Source organism: Pristiophorus japonicus, unplaced genomic scaffold, assembly GCF_044704955.1.
Source record: "Pristiophorus japonicus isolate sPriJap1 unplaced genomic scaffold, sPriJap1.hap1 HAP1_SCAFFOLD_1809, whole genome shotgun sequence".
NCBI lineage: Eukaryota > Metazoa > Chordata > Chondrichthyes > Pristiophoridae > Pristiophorus > Pristiophorus japonicus.
Window position 1 is genome coordinate 14,632 of NW_027251494.1, and position 23,130 is coordinate 37,761.

At 43.8% G+C, this 23,130-nt stretch overlaps 1 protein-coding gene across 2 annotated transcripts in view; it reads left to right on the forward strand.

Annotated features, from left to right (window-relative positions):
- Positions 1-23,130, forward strand: part of LOC139243675 (bridging integrator 3-like) — a 36,626-nt gene that overhangs the window by 13,344 nt on the left and 152 nt on the right. Inside the window, exons 3-5 of one of the 2 annotated variants that reach the window (XM_070870820.1) lie at positions 17,068-17,108; positions 17,316-17,377; positions 20,734-20,870. In XM_070870820.1, the coding sequence (XP_070726921.1) occupies positions 17,068-17,108; positions 17,316-17,377; positions 20,734-20,870 (240 nt within the window). Of the gene's footprint in view, positions 1-17,067; positions 17,109-17,315; positions 17,378-17,908; positions 17,991-20,733; positions 20,871-23,130 lie in introns of those variants that run through there. The other variant, XM_070870821.1, reaches the window with a different exon arrangement.

Below are 23,130 nucleotides of genomic sequence, written 5' to 3' on the forward strand. Positions count from 1 at the left end.
ATCATAAATGCAAATAAAGCACTGGGGTTCATTTCCAGAGGAATAGAATTGAAAAGCAGGGTAGTTATGTTAAACTTTGCGAACCTTGGTTAGATTGCACTCCGAGTGCTTTGCACAGTTCTGGTCTCCATATTGCAAAAAGAATATAGAAGGTACAAAAGATTTACAAGCATGATACCACAACAGAGAAAGGCTGGGGCTCTTTTCCCTAGAAAAGAGAAGACTGAGGGGTGACCTAATATAAGTCTTTAAAATTATGAAGGAATTCGATAGGGTAGACATAGCGAGAAGCTTCCCCATGGGGAATCCAAAAGTAGGGGCCACAAATATAAGATAGTCACTAATAAATCCAATAAGGAATTCAGGAAAAATGACTTTACCCAGAGAATGGTGAGAACGCGGAACTCGCTACCACAGGGAGTGGTTGAGGTAAATAGCGCAGATTGAAGGGGAAGCTGGATAAACACACGAGGGAGAAAGGAATAGAAGAATATGCTGATGGGGTGAGATGAAGTACAGTGGGGGTGGGGGTGGGGGGGGAGGCTCATGTGGAGCAGAAACATCAGCATGGACTAGTTGGGCTGAATGGCCTATTTCTGTGCTGTGCAAAGAAATGAATTCAAATATGGGTTTTATGGAAAGGTTTAAATATGGCGGAATTTGTGGATACATACCTAAAGACTGTCTCTACAGGTGTCATTATAAAAGTATTTATAGTCATAGGGCTTCTTGTGTAATAATGTTATTTTCCTTCAACAAACAGTGTGATGCAGAGCAAGGGGATTCCCTTGGAGTGCCTGCGCTCTAACACTGATGTGTAGGGTCACCCTTGTGTTATTTGGGGTTTGCTTTGCTTTGTTTTCGAAACTACATGGGGACTGAAAAGCATATCTTAAAAAAAAACACACACACAAAGACTTTCAATGATTGGGTTTACAAGGAGGCCAGTTGAATTGGCGCTAATTTTATGGAGCAGTTGTACTCTAGAGGTGATCCCTGACCTGTTCCACAACAATGTTTCTGCCCCATTGTGTGATAAAAGAAATAATCAGCACAAGAGGATCTTGAAAGGAACTCTGTCAATATTTTCCAACGTTCATTTAAGTAGCTGCACAAATATAATCCCTTGTTAAAATGCTTGCCACTGCTCATATTGATGTGTGCACCACCCTCTGCGTGAATGTGTACCATTCTTGAACACATCACAGTAGCAGAAATTCAAACTGCAGTTTGGATTTGCATTGCGATCTCCATTTCATCTAAATAGTCATTGGATATTATGCAGACAAATGGTGTTTCTGGCAAAATGGAAAAGTGGCGATCAGTGCAGAATCTGATGCATCGAGATTTCTAAAACTCCAACTTGGACACTGTTTCCCTCGATGGAACGCCTAGAACTAGGGCTCAGGCTCAGGGGTGGCCCACTTCGGACTTGACTCAGAGGGTTGTGAATCTTTGGAATTCTCGATCCATAAGGGCTGTGGAGGCTCAGTCGTTGAGTATATCCAAGATTGAGATCGATAGATTTTTGGACACTAAGGGAATCAAGGGATATGGAGATAGGGCAGAAAAGTGCAATTGAGGTCGAAGATCAGCCATGATCGTACTGAATGGCAGAGCAGGCTCGATGGGCTGTGCAGCCTACTCCTGCTCCAATTTCTTGTGCTTCTTATGACACCTTAAATGTAGTACTCAATACTTAGTTTGGGCAAGAGTAGTTTTGAAGCAGTGAGCTTTAATAGTGTACAACTTGGGGAAACTTAATGATTAATATACATCATGTTACGTGCAAAGTCATGTGTGATACAACAGAGCACGAATTATAACCATAAGTTGCAGTGAGAGCTAATTGTTGGCTCTAATCTATTGTATCAGCAGCTTTCTTGTAGCAATGGGATTGCATAATCTTCCCCTGCCACGTGACATAGCTCAGAAGACTGTCCTGGCTTATTGTGGAAGGCTGCACACCATAATCAATAGTTGATGCATGCACATATATAATGAAGCAGTTGTGTCGGAGGGAGCTCTGGGGCTCAGAAGAGCTTTGCTGATGTTGATGATGTCACCACGAGCACCACAGCCTTGTAACGTGCTCTAACGCAGCCTGTGGTGTGTAACTTATAAACTGTAACGTTGTGTAAGCAGTCTTGTCTGGTAGACAGCGCAGCACCACGGTGTTATTACTGTATTAGAATTTGCCCTGAAGCTTGTGTGGTTACTTTATTGAGTCATAATTATGTTTGGCGTTCTACTGATTTCTGCAATGCTGCTTTGGGTGGGGTTGGGTTGGGGGGGTTTCAATTTGCATTGATCGATCGATCGGTCATTTAAATTTGGCAGCCTGTGTTTTAACACGCTGGAGTTGAGAGTTTTACAGATGTGCACAAGGGAACCTCCATTATTGCACAGCCCAGTTCTCGACATCCTAGATTATCCACTAGAATTTCCAAGGAACAGAGTCTTGTGCAAGGCACAGCACTCTAATGCTAATCTCCTTAAGGAAGCGCACAGCCCAAGAAAGAATTGAATTATTTTTGTTTTCATTGCACCGTACATGTTGTTACATAAGATAAGAACATAAGAAATAGGAGCAGGATTAGGCCATTCGGCCCCTCGAGCCTGCTCCACCATTCAATAAGATCATGGCTAATCTGATCTTGGCCTCAACTCCACTTGCCTGTCCATCCCCATAACTCTTGCCTCCCTTATCGTTCAAAAGTCTGTCTATCTCCACCTTAAATATATTCAATGACCCAGCCTCCACAGCTCTCTGGGGTAGAGAATTCTACAGATTCCCGACTCTCTGAGAAAAGAAATTCCTCCTCATCTCCTGTTTTAAATGGGCGACCCCTTATTCTGAAACTATGCCCTCTAGTTCTAGATTCCCCCTCGAGGGGAAACATCCTCTCTGCATCCATCTTGTCAAGCCCCTTCAAAATCTTATACTTTCCAATAAGGCCACCTCTCATTCTTTTAAACTCCAATGAGTACAGGCCCAACCTGCTAAACCTTTCTTCATTTGACAACCCCTTCATCTGGGGAATCAGGAATGTTGCCGCATCATTCTGTCTATCTAAAATGCACGAACTCCAGATTATGTACTGTCTTTGCTTGACCCCCAGAAAGGATCCCTCCCATTACAGCAGGTAATGTGGGTTGCACTCTGATATTTCGAGTAAAACATTTTGTGAAAATAATACTTCTGCTGCCGGGAATCTAAATGTTCTCATTCCGAGTGAGACAGGATCTGAGGCTGCAGGACATTTCTCCATCAATCTCAGGGCAATTTCTGTATCAAGTGCCGTTGCAGAGTCAGTTAACAGTATGGGACAGCTCTCACGGGTTGTCCCATACTCTCCTCTCCATCAAAAACAAAGAAAGAACTTGTATTTCTATAGCGCCTTTCACGACCTGAAGACATCCTAAGGCACTTCACAGCCAATGAAGTACTTTTTAAAATGTAGTTACTGTTGTAATGTTGGAAACGCGGCAGACAATTCCAGCTCCAATAGCATATATTAAAGCTGCTGCAGTTAAAAAACTCGTAGTTGGATCTTGGGATTGAGCTGGCGGTCCGCCACGAGGCGAGCTGCCGCCTGTCCCAGCCCCTGCCTCTCGGCGCTCCCTTGATGCTCTTAGCTGAGTGTCCTGGGGGTCCAAAGCGTTTACTTTGAAAAAATTAGAGTGTTCAAACCATACACACAGCAAGCTCCCACGCACAGAATGACCAGATAATCTGTTCTTTTTAAAGTGAGGGTGGTTGAGGGATAAATATTGGGTCAGGATACCGAGTGGGATTTCATTGGGCCTCAGCTTAACTTCTCATCCGAAAGACGGATGGAAGCCGTCACTGCGTTTCTGCAAAGGATGCGACTGCTGCCAGCAAACCGGAATCGTTGCGCATGCGCAGTTCCAGTGGGTTTTTTGTTTGTTGTCACCGGACTTCCCAAAATGAGGAATAAAGAAGCAGATTTTGAGAATTCTGTTAGAACTGAGAGTTTATTTTTAAAAGTTGCTATTTGCCCTTCGAGACAGCAGTGCCTAAACTGGAAAAATCACCAGTAACATTAACCCAACTGAGTAACATTAATCAAACTTTTAACAATGAAACAAAGTGAAATTAATCCAATCACAGTAACATTAAAGAAACTTTATTCGTGATGTGCTTCAGCACTTCTCAGCTCCTCCGTCTGTTGTGGTGAATGTTACTTTTCAAATTTGGGATTCTGCGCCGCTTCCGTTTCGTTGGCAGCAGTCACTCCGTTCTGCAAATGGAGTGAAATTAGTTGAGTTGGAAGTGAATCTAGTTGACTCTTACTAAACAAGAGTCCAAAAACGTCCTGTCAGCTATTTCATGGAAACCGCAAAATATATAACTGCAGGAAACTATCAATTGAGCAATAGTCACAACTATTATCAGTGTGTTTAAATATTGACAGGGCCAGCACCTTGTCATTGATAGCTCAGGGTGCAGTAGATACGATTGAGTTGTAATTGGTGTGCTGAAGAGCTTTTATTTATTTCACTATGTGAAAATATTAACATTGCACTCAAAGGGTTTAATTGAATTAGACATTAAAATGTAAGTTTCTTCAGCTTTCTGTCAGTTTATTCTTCTACAACTATTTGGGCATGGATTTCAAGTATTTGGTAACATAGAAAATAGGTGCAGGAGTAGGCCATTCGGCCCTTTGAGCCTGCACCACCATTCAACATGATCATGGCTGATCATGGAACTTCAGTAGAAGAAGTTGAGAATTTTTTATGCCCAGAGGGTGGTGGGGGTCTGGAACTCACTGCCTGAAAAGGTGGTCGAGGCAGAAACCCTCATTATATTTAAAAAGTACTTGAATGTGCACTTAAAGCGCCGTAACCTGCAGGGCTACGGACCTGGATCTGGAAAGTGGGATAGGTCTTTGTCGGCCGGTGCAGACACGACTGGCCGAGTGGCCTCCTACTGTGCCGTAGATTTCTATGATTCTATTGCCTCCCCACCCAGAGAACTTTTACTTTTACTTCACCATCTCCAACCTAGTTGGTAGGATGGTCTCGGCCAGATACCCCGTCACTGATGCAGGTTCACAAGCAATGAACAGTAGATGTGGGAGAGGTGAAAGAAGGAACTTAGATTTATCTAACGTTGCAAAGCGCTTCACGGCCAGTGATGTACTTTTGAAGTGTAGCCTACATTACAACAGTGACGGCACTTCCAAAGTACTTTCCTAAGGATATGAAAGGTGCGATATAAAATGCAAGGTCTTTCCTCTTTCTAGTCCCTGTTGTAATGTAGATAAATGCGACACCCAATTTGTGCACAGTAAGGTCCCAACAAACCACAGTGAAATAATGTGTTTTGGCACTGTTGGTTGAGAGATAAATATTGGCCAGGACACCGGGAGAACTCTCCTGTTCAACTGTCAAGGGATCTTCTACATCCATCTGAGAGGGCAGACTGGGCTTTGGTTTAGTGTCTCATTGGAAATGCGGCATCTCTGACAGTGCTGCACTCCCTCAGCATTGTATTGAAGTGGCGTGCTGGATTGTGTGCTCTCGTCTCTGGAGTGGAACAATGTATTCCATTTTCTTCAACTCTCACACAAGTGTAACAAGCTTTTGTACGAATTGAGTACTGACAAAACATATCCTGAGTGTGACGAGCAGACTGAAGTGATAAGCAAGTATGAGGCTTGATTATTGGTTATGGGTTATTGGTTTGGTTGGGAAATCAGTGCTATAATCTCAAACTGATTAGTACCAAAGAATTTCAATAAGCTGATGGACGTTTCAATAATGGAATGGTAAGTTCATTGTGGAAATCACTGAGAGGCACACCCATGGCCGAATTCTTTTGTCAACTGCCATTACTACCTGTGCAAGTCTTATCGGGTAGTTTATTAAGTACAGTCACCTTGTTGGCTCCAGTGTTATAATGTCTACAAACCACAGAGGTTTTAAAAGACAGGTACATAGAGAGACAGGCACAGCAGATAGCCGCCTTTGCAGTTTGACAGCTGTATTCAGAGCACACTTATTTTTCTGCAGGCGTCGCCAATTTGCATTGCCCCACCATTGGCGGCCGTGCCTTCATCTGCATCGGTCCTGACCTCTAGAATTCCCTCCCTAAACCTCTCTTTTTCCTTTACGACATTCCTTAAAACCTAGCTTTTCGACAGCTGTCCCAATATCTCCTTATGCAGCTTGGCAACAAATTTGTTTGATAATGCTCCTGTGGGATGTTTTACTACGTTAAAGGCGGTATATAAATGCTATTTATTTACACAGCGCCTTTAACGTAGTAAAAACGTCCCGCGATGTTTCACAGGGGCGTTACAGGACAAAAATATGACGCCAAGCCACATAAAGAGATATTAAGACAGGTGACCAAAAGCTTGGTCAAAGGGAGAGGTTTTAAGGCAAACCGAAAAACACCGCTTTCTTTTGACAGTTTCTTCTACCCTTTCCTGCATGAGCTGACAGTTTCTGGGGTCAGGCTTTGTCATCTCAAGCAGTGACCATCCCTCACGTGAGCTCAGGGAGTGTTGAGGGGCTATAGAGAGGCCCACAGCCAATCTTGATGCTCTCCTCCAGCATTCACGTGTCTATCCAGACGTGGGTTATTGATGCTTCCTGGCGTCCTCCCAACCTTGCCTGGTTTCTTTTGTATTCTTGACACCACAAGTGACATGGACAACTTTAGTGCCACTTATTTGAATAGACAGAAATAGCAAAGGGGGAAAACTCTGATACTGTAACAACAATAACTTTTATTTATATAACGCCTTTAATGTAGTAACACATCCCAAGGCGCTTCGCAGCGGTGTTGTAAGACAGAACAGATACATTTGACACGAAGGAGAAATTATGGCAGATGACCATAAGCTTGGTTAAAGGGGTAGGTTTTAAGGAGCGTCATAAAGGAGGAAAGAGGCGGAGAGGTTTGCGGAGGGAGTGCCAGAGCTTGGGGTCCAAGCAGCTGAAGGCATGACGACCTATGGTTGAGCAGTTATAATCAGGGATGTTCAAGAGAAAGAAAGAAAGACTTACATTTATATAGCGCCTTTCACGACCACAGGACGTCTCAGAACTTTACAGCCAATTAAGTACTTTTGAAGTGTAGTCACTTATAATGGAGGAAACGCGGCAACCAATTTGCGCACAGCAAGCTCCCACAAACAGCAAGGTGATAAAATATGTTTTTTTTGTTATGTTGATTGAGGGATAAATTTTGGCCAGGACACCCCTGCTCCTCTTCAAAATACTGCCATGGGATCCTTTACGTCCACCTGAGAGAACAGACAGAGCCTGGGTTTAACATCTCATCCGAAAGACGACACCTCTCTCAGCATTGCACTGGGAGTATCAGCCTAGATTAAGTGCTCAAGTCCCTGGAGTGGGACTCGAACCCACAACCTTCTGACTCCAAGGTGAGGGTGCTGCCAACTGAGCCACAGGGCAGAATTAAAGGAGTAAAGACATCTCATGGGGCTCTGAGGCTGAAAGAGATTACAAAGATAGGGAGGGGCGAGGCCATGGAGGGAGTTGTAAAGAAGGATGAAAATTTTGAATTTTGTAACAGTGAGATTAACGTTGGTGTCACTCTTTCTTCAGACCTGCTTCGATATTGTCACCTGTCAATTTTGCAGTTTGTGATTGTACTTCAATCTGCTATTTTTCTTTCTATTTTTGATTTTTCATCTGTTTCAGTTTCTCTCGCTCTCGCTCTCGTGTCGAGAGGCAGGTCTGGGCCAGTGAATGGGGTACAGGTTACCTGTGAAGCAGTATTTTGCTGGGCTGGAGGAGGGCTGTGGTGCTGCAGAGAGGCATAGCGGGGGGAAGTGGAGTGGGGCAATTTTGAACGATAAGGGATTATGGGGGGCGAGCAGGGCAGGGAAGTGGAGTTGGGGCCAAGATCAGATCAGCCATGATCTTATTGAATGGCGGAGCAGGCTCGAGGAGCCAAATGGCTTACTCCTGCTCCTATTTCTTATGTTCTTATGGGGTGGGGGATAGGCGTAGAATACAGCTGGAATGGCTTCCAACAGAGACGGGTGGGCGTGGTGGGGGAGTAAGGAGGACAACATGGGAACGGGCAAAGCGAGCAGCTGAGCGTGAGGAGCAGTTTCGTCAGCAGCATGGGTTTGTCTCCTGTGCTTAGGCAGTTTACTTTCGGGCCTCAGAGCCTTGGACCTGAACTTGGCTGGACTCTGAGTGTGCTGGCTTTGGTGCTGCCTGCTCATGGGATAAGTTGAACTTGGAGTTGAGCCTGTTGATTTTTTTTTTCCAGTGCTACCTAGGTAATAATCTCCACGAGTGTATCGTCGGGTGGGTGAGGATCTTGCGTCCTGGCTGTTTTGGAGCAGAATATAGCGAGCATTTTATGACTGAACCAATCAGAAATTACACCAGAGAGGTGCTTCTGGGATCTGGTTGTTGCTGAGATCTGATTGATTGGGCAAATGGACAGGATGGTCATCCGTGGGATCTGGAATTCTGCAACGTGTTTGGTTGAAGGCATAATGGCCTTTGGTTCCGTGATCCAATTGGTGATAGGGAAGCGACTGCGTTCACACAGACTCAAGACTTTTAACAGTACAAGCCCATTGCCTGAGGCATTCTGTAAGGGGAGTGCAGTGTTCAGGTCGAGCAGGGCTAGAGGGTGAGGAATCATCAGATCAAGTTGAGGGTGTGGGAGGAGTAGACCATCTCTTCTCTCTTGGGTCCCTCGTACCGAGGATGACTTGCTTCTACGCCAAAAAGGGATGAGTTCACAGGTGTTTCAATAAAGGACCTAATATTCCAGGTCCCGAACTGCATGTTGAAGGGTGGAAGATGCCTGTGCGTGGATTTTTTTAACGTGTGGTGGCCGTTACACACCAGCCACCACAGGGGCTTGACATAGCTAGGTGTTGGTCCAGTAGCAAGGGTTCTCCAAGACAACTGGAGACCAGCTCTGCTGCACGGACCGAGTGCGCACACATATCGCAGTGTGGGCTGGCCTGTGCTGCCCCTGGGCCCTCGCCTCTCCTGGGCCCCGAACTCACACCTCTCCTGGGCCCCGATCTCGTCGCTCTACAATCTCTCGCCGCTTCTTCGCCAAGATCTCGCCGCTCCTGCTGTACCTGCCCACACTCCAATCACCAAGCTGATTTTGGTGACTTTCAGTCCAGTCGCCCTCTTCACTGCCGTCGCCCTGAACGTACGAGAAACCATCAGCAGCAGGTCGGGGCCATAAAAGGAGCGGCATTCCACTGCAAGGTAAAAGTAGATCATACAGCCTGCTCTGCCATTCAAAAACGTCACGGCTGATCTACCGTAACTCCATTTTACCACCCTATTCCCGTATCCCTTGATTCCCTTAGTGTCCAAAAATCTATCGATCTTAGTCTTGAACATACTCAACGATTGAGCATCCACAGCCCTCTGGGGTTGAGAATTCCAAAGATTCACAACCCTTTGAGTGAAGAAATTTCTCCTCATCTCAGTCCAAAATGGCCGACCCCTTAGCCTGAGACTATGACCCCCAGTTCTAGACACTCTAGCCAGGGAACTAGCTGCTTCGCGACATAACTTAAGTGACTATTGATGTTCAGCAAGCAGAGAGCCCCTTGATCTGGTAAATAGTACACAACGGTTACATATTGTTGCCCCTTGCATAAATGCTGAGCAGAACGGCAACGAGCTGGAGTGTGCTAATTTGTTATGACATATATGGGAGTATTATAACTCTGCAAATCAGCACGGGTTCTTAATATATATACAAAAAAATCTTTTGCTTCAGGCAAGTACAGTACCTGATAAACAGTAGCTTTGTTAAACAACAGACCAATTCAGTTGTGGCTTTCTTAATACACAATATTGCTAAGTCTTTAATTAAATGGACGCAATGCAGTTGCTTCTTCAGTGTGTTTGGAAATCCAGGGCAAATAAACAGTGTCGCTGTTAACTGAAGCCGTTTAACACCTAGGTTATTTAGTTTGAATTCCAGTGCAACCAGCCCCAGTGCAACTCGAGTTGGTGTGGCACATGATAGAAAGGCATGTGGCAGAACACTTGCGCATGTCACCACTTGCAGAGGCCTCAGAGGCTGTTGGAAAATGGCAGCTCTGATTGAATTTAGTGAAGTAATTCTTCTTGCATTGCAAAAGCCTGCAGCACAGAACAGATGAAATTTCGTATTTTTCTGGTGTTATACTGACAAGTCGAGTCCAGTCCGGGAATATTCCTCCGTTTGATTGCAGTTCAGGACAGGTTTTGTTGGCGGCAGGGATCGGGCCCATCAGTGTGAGAGCGTAAGACATTGGGCGAGGCTCCATTTCATTGAATCCCTGCTTGAATCACTGGTCTCTGACCAGCCTGCAGTGCTGTCACACCATTTGTGCGAGTGCTTCATTTCAATATCATCATCATAGTCAGTCCCTTGGAATCAAGGAAGACTTGCTTCCACTCTTAAAATGAGTTGTTAGGTGGCTGAACAGTCCAATACGAGAACCACAGACCCCGTCACAGGTGGGACAGATAGTCGTTGAGGGAAAGGGTGGATGGGACAGATTTGTTGCATGCTCTTTCCGCTGCCTGTGCTTGATTTCTGCATGCTGTCGGCAACGAGACGCGAGGTGCTCAGCGCCCTCCTGGATGCACTTCTTCCACTTGGGGCAGTCTTTGGCCAGTGACTCCCAGGTGTCAGTGGGGATGTTGCACTTTATCAGGGAGGCTTTGAGGGTATCCTTGTAACATTTCAATGCCGAAGTTAATGTTAGTAGGGACATGGGAATTGCTCAACGATAAAAGACCACGGTCTGTCTCGTTTGCCTTCGACCGGCCAGGTAGTCGCACAATACAACGATAATGGAGTTGTTGACCAATCACAGCAATCAATATCTATTGACGGGTCTACAACAGATCTAGACATGACTTGAGGAAACCCTCAGTGGTGGAGAGCTTTGAGAACTATGAGGTCCAAAGTCACCTGTTTCTCCCAAGACTTAACAAGTCTCCAATTACTCATATACTGTAAAACCTGTCAGTCATGGGCACCTTGTGGGCTGGCATCAGCTGTCTTTTTTTGCATGTGTCCTTATTTTCAAGATGGTCATTGTATGCACAGTAAACATTTTCAGTACAGCGGGAGGTTCTTTACCCAGCATCTATAGTGGCAGGGAAACCGCTATATTCCTGGGACCGAGCGGGCATTCAGTCCCACAGAGTGGTTTGTCTGCAGCTGTGGACGCTGGGCTAAGAGCTCCCCATTCCACCAAAGCCATTGCTCTCTCACAAACCCGCTGCCTGACCTAAGCTGACGTGCACCCACTGACCTCACGAGAATTTGGGGGCAGAAAGGAAGTTATGCGCAGGGATCCTGACTCCATGAAAGTACCAGATACAGCAGCTTTGCAACAGACTGCGTCTCGTGTTTTAAGTTGTCAAAGGGGCTTGGTGCATTGAAGGCTGTTTGTAGTTCGTAATCCGTGAGTTTACGTTGTTTCAGAGTGTCTCTTGTATATTTTACCATGTTAGTTATTTGGTTTTCTCAATAACTGTTCATTTTTGGTAGGGGTCCGTTTTATACAGGTTTCACGACTGTATCCTAAAATGTCACTTTCCGAAAGAAATCTTATCTAATTTGCATCTGAATGGATCACTGCTAGCTGCTTCCTTTGTCTCCCGAGGGAGCCTGTTCCATAGATTAACCACTTGCTCACTGAAATATTGATTCTGCAGATTTGTTTTGAACTTGCGTCCACCCTCAGCCCATGAGATGCACATTAATCCATGGGATTTGCTGATCTGCCTGGGAGTGTGCTGGACAGTCAGCTTACCCATTTAAAAAAAGGGCAATAAAGAACAATGATGTTCCTGGCTTTTCAGGAAGTAAGTTTTTAAAGCTCTGTAGCTGTACTTGCTCTGGGCTTTTCTTCATGTTTTGAGTTTTTCAGGAGACAAAGAAGAGGATGAAAGAAGATAAGAACGTAAGAAATAGGAGTAGGCCATACGGCCCCTCGAGCCTGTTCTGCCATTCACTAAGATAATCTACCTCAGCTCCACTTTTGCGTCCCTTGATTCCCTTTGTGCCCAAAAATCTATCGATCTCAGTCTTGAAAACATGACTGAGCATCCAAAGCCGCCTTGGGTAGAAAATTCCAAAGATTCACAACCCTGAGTGAAGAAATTTCTCCTCCTCTCAGTCCTAAATGGCCAACCCCTTATCCTGAGACTATGGCCACTAGTTGTAGACTCTCCAGCCAGGGGGAAACAGCCTCTCAGCATCTACCCTGTCAAGCCCGCAAAGAATTTTAAATATTTGAATGAGATCACCTCTCATTTTTCTAAACTCCAGAGAATATAGGCCCAATCTACTCAATCTCTTTCCATTGGACAGTCCTCTCATCCCAGGAATTAGTCCAGTCAACCTTTGTTACACCCCCCTATAAGGCAAGTATCTCCTTCCTTCGGTAAGGAGACCAAGACTGCACAGTACTCCAGGTGTGGTCTCACCAAAGCCCTATATAATTGCAGCAAGACTTCCTTACTCTTGTACTTCAACCCTCTTGCAATAAAGGTGAGCATATCATTTGCCTTCCTCATTATTTGCAGTACCTGCATGTAAACTTTCTGTGATCCATATACGAGGACACCCAAATTCCTCGGCACACCAACATTTACCAGTCTCTCACCCTTTGGGGGAAAAAAATCTGCTTTTCTATTCTTCCAAGCAAAGTGGATAATTTCACATTTCCCCACATAATATTCCATTTGTCACCTACTTGCCCACTCACTTAGCCTGTCTATATCATTTGCAGGCTCTTTGTGTCCTCCTCACAGCTCACTTTCCCACCTAGTAGTCACTGTTGTAATGTCAGAAAGCCAAATGAACACAGATGTGACAAAGCTCGTGCAGCCACTAAGAATATTGAGTATCCAGTGGGCATCTTTTGGAAGTGCTTAGGCCATCCTTCACAGTGGACTTGTTACTTCCTGTTTTTTGTGCCACCTTCTCCAGCAAGCAGAAAATTATGTTGAAATGTTGGCAGTTTGAAGCGCACACACAGTGACACCCAAGTGCCCCATCCTGCGTGCTGGAACATGCACTTAGGTGTTCTTGGAATATTGCTTTCTGGGAACGTCTCCACTGACAGAAGGGCAACAATAATTCTAGTTTTAAGTTGCAGCTAGAAAATGGATCCTGTGGCATTTTAAGCTATGAGGAGAGTTGGAAATTTCTGCATTACAACAGTGATGACGTTTCATTGGCTGTAAAGCACTTTGGAACATCCTGAGATCATGAAAGGTGCAAGCCTTTCTTTAAATTTGTCTTGAGTCCTTTGCATGCAGCTACAGCCAAGGGTATCGCAGGTTATGAGGAGAAACGTTGTGATGTGCTTACTTTTCTCATTATTCTGTATAAGGAAAAGCTCGGTTGCTGTACCTTGGCAGATTTTCTCAAGACAAGAAAGCTTCTTTCTCCTGTGTACTGTTGCACATGGGCCTGCACTCGATCATTGAAGATCTGCACCTGCAGTTAAGGTTAATTTTTGGCCTGGGTAAATGGCAGGTACCTGGAGTAGGCTCAGAAAATAGAACTAAAATCGTAGGGCTAGAATTTCCAAACAACCCGCCAGCGCCTGATTGCCGCCCAAAATACTGCTAAGATTCTCAAAATTATCGCCGGCGCAAAATTCCTCCCAAAAAAGAAATAAATCGGCCCAGCGAAAAAAATGAACGTTGCACCCCGATTCTTGGCAAAAAAATGGAATCTTGGGTCGATTGAGCAGTTCTTAAAGAAAATGGGTGATAATTAATACATTTCCTAAAAATTTACACCTGCGGGTTGGGCCTAGGAAAAAAAACACTATTTTTTTCAAAAAACATTAAATAAAATAATCATAAAAACATTCTCAGGACCCTTTTCACTCAAATCACTACAAGAGAATTTTAAGATAATTAGTAAAAAAAACAATGACCTTTTTCTTGCAGGGCTACTCACCTACCGCCTGGCTCCACTGATTCTCGTGGGTGTTTTTTTATACTTCCCTACGGGTCACCGCTGAACCAAAAATTGGGCCAGGGTGATCTGGGGACGTTGCACACCAGCGGTCTGCTCCCCAGCGGTACCTCGAAACCGCCAGCGGAACTCAGCTGGGCAAATTTTCACCGACTCGGTTCTCGCCTAAAACCGTCCAGAAACCGGGCGGTGAGCACTGGAAACTCTAGCCCATAGAATCTTACAGCTCAGAAGGAGGCCATTCAGCTCATTGGCCTGTGCCAGCTCTTTGAAAGAGATATCCAATTAGTCCCACTCCCCTGCTCTTTCCCCATAGCTCTTCAAGTATTTATCCATATCCCTTTTGAAAGTTACTGTTGAATCTGCTTCCAGGCAGTGTATTCCAGATCATCATTACTCACTGCTTTATAAAAAAAAAAATTATCCTCCTCTCCCACTCTGATTCTTTAAGCAACTATGTTAAATCCGTGTCCTCTAGTTACTGACCCTCCTGCCACTGGAAACAGTTTCTCCCTATCTATTCTATCAAAACCTTTCATGATTTTGCAACAATTTCCTGAAGTATTCTTTCACTTTAATTATGCAATGCCAGGGCTATCTTTACATCCCACTTGGTTCCTCAAATGTTGGTCACCGGTGATTATTTTTGTGACATTTGTAAATGTCGCATTAGGTTGAATTGCTGATTATTCTTATTGCCAAGCTAATCACTGTGAATGGCCAATTCATAATACTGTGATTAATTGATCTGTGTATTCAGCGGGTCAAATAGCGTCACCTGAATCATCTATGCTGCGATGAAAATCGTTCTTTTTCGTGCCAGCGCTGGCATTGAATGGGCCACGATAAAGTTGTTTCTGTATCATTTCATTGAAAAGGGGCATTAAACCCAAGAAGCTGCACCTTCGCTGTAGGCTGCAGAGATCCAGCATGACACCAATTGAAAACGCTGTGTGCAATTCCTTCCAATTTTATCCATTGGTTTATTGGAAGGACTAAGGGACATTCTTTGGGGTCCCAACAGGAATGAAAAGGTTTTTTTTTAGAATTAGGAAGAGTGATTTGGACACACCGAGGGGACCTTTCTAATGTGATGTGAGCATTTCTGTGAACTGGTTTTGGCTCCACAGCAGCTCCTAAGTTGCAGTATAACTCCAGAGTTAGGGCCCGAGTGAAACGGTCATACGACCACTTGGAGTCAGAGAGGCGAAGAGGTTTAGGGAGAGAATTCTAGAGGCAGAAAAGGAAAGACAGAAAAACAGTAACAAAGACAAGCGATATGTAAAGGAGTTGCCATATTATCCAACTCCTGTGCAATCTACAAGAGATTGAGTACATAGAAAATATATGAAGGCCACATGTTTACAGGTTGCAGAATTCAATTCCCAAACCATCGACATGGAATAGGTGGGAGGAAATGGAGGAAGCAAAATACTAAACACAAAATAGAAAGGAATAAACTCGTTGAAGGATCAACAGATTTTGAGATGGAGAGTGTCAAGACTCTGTTTCCTCCGAGTGCTGACTTTGTGAGTCTAAAACGACAGTTCACACTTGGAAAATTCACTGAGGGAAACCTGCGCTTCAGGTGAGCGAGAGCGAAAGTAAATTAGGCTTCAAGGTACGAACCAGACCGGTGGTTTTTTATAGGCGGTGTTCCGTGTCCTTGGTTTATCCTTTGGGGATCTTTGGAGCAGTGGTTGAATGGGAACTTTGCTGTGATCGCACACTGGTTTGAAAGGCGATTTTGGACTGGAGTTAGCCCATTGCCCAACACAGCAACCATTGTACGGACAGCAACAGCTGGGCATTTCGATAGTCAATATTCCCAAAGTGTGAAAAACATACTGCATTCTTGTTGACCTTTTTGTGCGATACTGTTTGGTTTAGTGATGGGGTATTTTTTTCCATCTTCTTTATACGTACACCATTCCAGGCCAAAAGAGCAGAATGTTCTATAACTTCCACCCTCTCTGAATGACGGCTTCACTCGGCCCCAGGGAGTTTATCCCAAGGTCATTCCCGCTCCCAATTTTACTCGGCTTCTTTCCAGCAGCAATGGAAGAGGGTGAAACATCTGACCTTTCCCGGACCGCGCTTTTCAATCTAGAAGGTGTCAACCCATCACCTGTAGCGAAGATCTAAAATTGCAATCCGCATACACGTCATTTGCAAAGGCCCAGGTTAGACCATCCCCTGATTTAATTTATGGTGTTAACTGTAAAATAAATAAGGCGTTCACAGATTTCATAACTGTTCCACCTGAGTACGATGACTGTTTTAACAGATTTTACAGATATGCTGAACACTCAATTTTCTACTTAAAAAAAAAATGATCAGATAATTTCAATAAAGAGGAGCAGACTGTATCTCTGGCGAAATAAAAATGAAGGTGTGTTTTGAGTAAGAAAAGAATGAAGGGAAATGTGTTCCTCATGTCCTTGGCATTATGTGGGAAGAGTACTGGTGAAATCTTCTATCAATTGTTCCCACTTAGCTCTGGTAATGCATGGCATTCCTTGCAACCTGAAGAGATTTTTATGAAGCCAATGTTTCCAATGGCTGAAGGGTCGATAACCAGAGGGCACAGATTTAAGGTGATTGACAAAAGAACCAGAGGCGACACGAGGAAAAATTAGTTCTTTTTTACACGAATGGTTAGGATTTGGAATGCACTGACTGATAAGTAGGTGGAAACAGGTTCAATAGAAGCTTTCAAAAGGGAATTGGATAAATACTTGAAGGAAAAAAATTACAGGGATCTGGAGAAAGAGCCGGGAGTGTGATGAACTGGATTGTTCTTCGAAAGAGCCAATGCAGACTCCATAGACTGAATACTCTCCTGTGCTGTGCTATTCTATGATTCAATGAACAGTAGCACTAGCATAAGTTGACCAGCCTGTTGATAATTTTATCACTTCTGCTAACTTGGAGCTCTGAATGATTCCCAATCTGATTTTGAAATGTGGATTTTGTACAGAAGCAGTCACACTCCAACCGCAGCATCGAGTTTACATCTTTCATCATTTTGCTGATGGATTTTTTTTTCTCCTGCTTTAAATTTTCAGGTGGAGAGAGATTTTGAGCGAGAATATGGTAAACTCCAACAGTAAGTAGAAGACTTAAAATCCGGCACAAATTGAAGAAATACTCGGTTGCCTTTTTAAAGCTTTAATTTTGTGTTTTCTAAGTACAGAATTTGATTCGTTGATGGCATAGAGTTGAAATATTGAATTCAGATAGAAAACATAAATCCTATGTGTGAGATGTTCACCAACTTCTGACAATGATTATTTAATTCCTGTTTTGTCTTCAGGCTGGAAGATCAGATTAAAAAGCTTCACAAAGACATGAAGAAAAGCACTGAAGCAGATGTAGGTAGGTACATGTGCTGCGTTAAGCTGAACTGGGAGGGGTGTGGGCAATGTGGAAAGCGAACTGCCTGGGGACAGAGAGGCAAGGCAAGGCAAGGCAGTCCTTTCACCACATTCACAAACATGTTTGTGTCTGAATGGCCATCGAAGAGCTTGAGGGTAACAGGGATCTGATTCCGTGCTTGAGGATAGAGGGGTAACAGAAATACTGATTCTGTGCTTGAGGATAGATGGGTAACAGAAATACCGATTCTGTGCACTCCCTCACAACTGCACTGGAGTGTCAACCTAGAATTTTGTGTTCCTGTCTCTGAAAACTCTTATTAACTCCCATCAAAAAAATGATTGAGTCAGCATGATGCTTCCCACCCAGTGACCTTTATGTCCATTTACCTGATGTGCCACTGCTGAATCATTGAGAGCTCACTGTTTCTTGCCAACTGAAGGAGAAAGATTTCCAGTGAAACATACTCATCGGGGAACACTTGTGATCATTGATTACAATTTTGTAGGAAACTGGTTATTTACTTTGCAGGAACCAATTAAGATTTACTCTTGGGCTGCAGAGTAAGTCACAAAGCAGGAGCATATCGGGGAGTTTGGCCATGGCTACAAGAGTTAGCTGCAACAGTAAAGAAAAGTAAGACATACATTTATATAGCGCCTTTCACGACCACTGGACATCTCGAAGCGCTTTACAGCCAATGACGTACTTTTGGAGCGTTGTCGCTGTTGTAATGTGGGCAACGCGGCAGCCAATTTGCACCCAACAAGCTCCCACAAACAGCAATGTGATAATGACCAGATAAACTGTTTTTGTTTTGTTGCTTGAGGGATAAATATTGGCCCCAGGCCACCAGGGGTAACTCCCCTGCTCTTCTTCGAAATAGTGCCGTGGGATCTTTAATGTCCACCTAAGAGGGCAGATGGGGCCTCTGTTTAATGTCTCATCCGAAAGACAGTACACCACTGTCGATGTGACAGAGCAGTAGAAATCCTTGGGGTCCACCCACAAGGCTCACTCCAGGTTCCTCTGTGCTATAGACACTGAGCCTGAGCTATGTGCAGGAGCAACAAAGTCTGAGTCGATGATTATACATTCAAACTGAAGAATAATTGCGGCACATTAGAATCTCAAGATGTGCTTCTGCTTTGCACAAGCTCTTGCAGCCATTATACTTTTAAAATAATATGAGAGATGTGGATGCTTGTTATGTAATGGAGCTAAATGGTCACTGACAAAAAGAAATAGTGAATGTTGCATGACTCACACTAGAGTGATAATTGACACTGCAACTCGCGCTGGATGTTGAGTTTTTTTTAAAATGTTGAATGCTGGAAATAAAACACCTTTAATGTGTTACTTGTCTTCAGCTTGACATGGAATATGTAGCTTCCTTTAGTGAAATCAGCATTTCAGTGAAAAGCAACTTGAAACATTCTGGATTGCGCCCCCTAAATTTGTATATTTTTAACCTTTCTCTTATTATCCGCTAGATCTAGTTAAAAAATAAAGACTTGAATTAAAAAAAGTGCCTTTCATGAGCTCCGGAAATCCCAAAGCACTTTACAGCCAATGAAGTACTTTTTTTGGAGTGTTGTCACTGTTGTAAATGCGGCAGCCAATTTGCGCACTGCAAACAAACAGCAATGTGATAATGACCAGATAATCTGTTTTAGTGATGTTTGTCGAGGGACAAACATTGGCCAGGACACCGGGGAGAACTGTCCTGCTCTTCTTTGGAAAAAGAAAGACAGACTTGGATTTATACAGCACCTTTCACGACCACCGGATGTCTCAAAGCGCTTTACAGTCAATGAAGTACTTTTGTAAATAATGACATGGGATCTTTTACGTCCATCTGAGAGGGCAGACACGATTCGGCTTAACCTCAATAGTGCACTGGAGTGTCGGGCTAGATTATGTGCTCTAGTCTCATGAGTGGGACTTGAACCAACAACCTTCTGACTCAGAGGCAAGAGTGCTGCCCACTGGGCCACGGCTGACATCTGCATAGCAGCACCATAATTGAACTCTGAAAGGGGTGGGGCACTTTATGCTGGGTTTTTCCTGTTATTTGATGCTGGTGGGATCAGATCAGGAAGAGTTAACAATGACTCAGAGAAATAGGCTATGATTGCAATTTACTGGGTGAATTGTGAGAATAACTAAACAGAAAACATTGGAGATTTAAAGTGCACTGTTGGGTAAATAACTTCCAGTAATGTACAAGTCCCATTTTCCACTAACTGCTGGTAATTGTTAAAATATCACAAACTTATAAATAACAGAGTCTGCTTCATTTGTTTGAGTAATGTGAATCGAGCATCTTCTCTTTCCTTCCCCCCCTGCCCTGCCCGCCCCCCAACTTGGCTGCAAAATAATATGCGCTATAGAAACAGAAAATGCTGGAAATGCTGAGCAGGTCAGGCAACATCTGTGGAGAGAGAAACAGAGTTAACATTTCAGATCGACGACCTTCCGTCAGAACTAGGAAAAACCAGAGATGCAACAGGTCTCAAGCAAGTACAGAGGCAGGGAAAGGTGGGAGGGAGAAAAGACCAAAAGTGAAGGTGTGTGATAGGGTGGAAGGCAGGAGAGATTAAATGACAAAAGGGAAGATAGTGCGAGGCAAAAGGGGTGGCGGTGGGACAAAAGGTGGGTCTACAGGAGGTGCAAATGGAAATAATATGTTCTTGTTGTTTCCTATCCTCCCAAATATTTCATTCCATACATTTCTTCTTCCCTCTCCTTTTTTTATCCTGGATGGGAGGATACTGGCAAAGCACTTTTTCAGAACTACACAAGTGTTGCAAGATAGGGGAACACCAATACGCAGCTCAGGCCAGTATTGGCTGGCTCAATACAAAAGCCAGTGTCCGATCGGAACATACAGCATACCCATTAAGCTGATTATATGGAACACACGCGTAAAGGTGCAGTTTTATACTCTTGGATTTTAAGGCACATTAATAGATCAGAGGTTGGCAAAATCTGTAATATTGTATTCTGTCGAAGAGAGCGGTATTGGGCGTGGATATTCTGCACAACACCAAAGAAATGATATCTGATGAATGGTGAACACATTTTTATTACAGTCCTCTGCTATTTTAGTGGAGGCATTAACCTATTTTTATTAGCGGATAGAGGAATGTCATGAAAATATTAAATGTTCAGTTATTTTTCCCTCCAGTCTGCAGAATAATGGCATGGGACTAGCTGGCATGTATTATATAATGCCGTGGGACATTTTACTACAATTAAGGTGCTATATAAATAGACATTGTTATATGTAGGTAGGCTTCTTCCCGTCATTGGAGACTTTTTTTAAAAAACAAGGACTGTAACATTCCTTTTAGCAATGTCGAAATCCGCAGTGAAAATTTCTTCCGATCTGCTGACCAACCCTTTGTGTGACCAAGATCAGATGTTCATGGAGACGGTGACTGCTTTGGACACTGCAATGCATCGAATGGATGCCTTCAATCAGGAAAAGGTTTGTACTTTATTTGCACATGGGTAGGGCTATAAATGGCATAGAACAGAGAGCCTGCTCTGCCATTCAATAAGATCATGGCTGATCTACCTGAACTCCACTTTCCTGCACTGTCCCCATATCTCTTGATTCCCTTATTATCCAAAAATCTATCGATCCATGTCTTGAATATAATCCAAGACTGAGCCTCCATAGCCGTCTGTGAAGAAGTTTCTCCTTATCTCAGTCCTATATGGCCACCCCCCTTATTCTGAGACTGTGACCCCTAGTTCTAGGGGTAGGGTAGTGTCGTGGTCATGGTGCAGGATTAGTAACCCAGAGGTTGTCAATCCCACGACAAGTTGTGAAATCCAAATTCTGATGATTCATGGGTTGGTGCAACTGAAAACTGACCACTCTTGTAAAAACTTGCCTGGTTCATGAATGCCCTGGGGATGTGCCTCAATGGACATGGCTGCATTTTAATGCCCTCTGAAGTAGCCTGGCAAGCCACTCAATTGTTTTTTTAAAAAAAAACAATCGCCGCGAGATTTGAAAGGCCCACCATCGCCTTAACAGAAAGTTGAGGGTTCAAGTCCCACTCCAGAGACTTGAGAAGCTGAGAGATTGTCGGTCACCAATGTCCTTTGAGGAAGGGAAGTTGCCACTCTACCTGCTCTGGCCTACATGAGACTTCAGTCGCATGCTATGTTTTTGACTCAATGTCTTGAGAGCAACTGGGGCCAGGAAATAAATACTGCCTTGAACGAGTGGGGAATTTAAAAAAAATGCATTGAATTGTATAGAAATGACAACATGGAAACAGGCCGTTTGGCCCAACCAGTTCATGCCAGTGCTTGTCCCACACACAAGCAATACTGCTAACCAGCGTTCCCTTCAAGCTATGCGGCCACTCCTGGGATCCCGTGCAGCCGGCTTGCCAGCTTTTCAATGTAAAACCGCGCATGTGCGGCGTTCTGAATGGCCCATGTGGTGCCAAAAATATTAGTGGGTACATTGGTCCTAACCATGTCTCTTCACACTCCTTTCCTTCAACTGCCTATCCTATTCTTAAATGTTGTTAAATGTTGCCCTGATCTCTGCTTCAATCTAACTCAGGTAATTAATTCCACAGTCTCACAACCCTCTGTGTTTAAAAATAAAGTTTCTCCTTTTCTCCGTCCAAATTTCTTGCATTTAATGTTCCCTTGTTCCAGACCCTTTAATTATTGGAAACAGTCAGTTCCATCCCTTCATAATTTTAAATGCCTCGATGAAATCATTCCATAATCTCCTCTGTTCTTGCGATTTCCAAGCCTTTCTTTGTATTTGTATTTTCTTATACCAGGCTGTGCTGCATGACTGTGCTGTACTCTTCCTGTTGTCTAAACATCCTTTCTATAATGTGGAAGCCAAAACTGCATGTACTACTCCAACTGTGGATGTACTGTGGTTTTAACTAGATTCACCGTTCCATCTCAACATTTATAACCCCAACCCTATAACCTCTTGCTGTCAAACCCAGTATTTCATGACAACACAAGCTTGCATTCATATAAGCACCTTTTAATGAAGAAAAACTTCCTGAAGCACTTCAGAAAATGGACTCTGCTTGGGAAGCAGATATCAGGAGAGGTGATCAAAGGGTTGGTTTTAAGGAAAGTCTTAAAGGAAGAAGAGGTGGTGGATTTTAGGGAGGAAATTGCTGAGGGTAGGTCTCAGACGGCTGAAGGCACGGCCGCCACTGGTGAAGGAAGCAGAGCTGCACAAGAGGACAGAAAGTTTGTGGGCTGGGGTTGCAGGGCTTGAGGAAGTACAGAGATGAGATGGGGAGAGGCCATGAAAGGATTTAAATACACAGATGTGATTTTAAGATACGAGTTGTTGGTTACTTCACGCCCTTATCACTTGAGGCATGTGAAGTATTTGGGGCTTTTGAGAGACGTGACTGGCTAAGTTGGAAAGGGCTACTTTTTACTTTTGTGTCCAGTCACGGGCCAAATATTCTTCCCACACCCCTTCACAAATGTTAGCAATAGTACTTGGTGTCGTGAGGGCTCGATCAAATTAAATACTTCCATCTGTCCTTAAATGATTTTGGGGATCACCCTAGAACTTGATGTAATGGGAGGTAGTCAAGTGTAAAAGTTGCTTAAATTGTCCCTTGCATATCGTATAAAAATTATTTACACTGCAGACCAGTGGAACTACCCAGTTTATTTCTGTCCTTACTCATTCATAGTGTCCCCCGGTGCATCTATTATTATGTATAAGTTATACT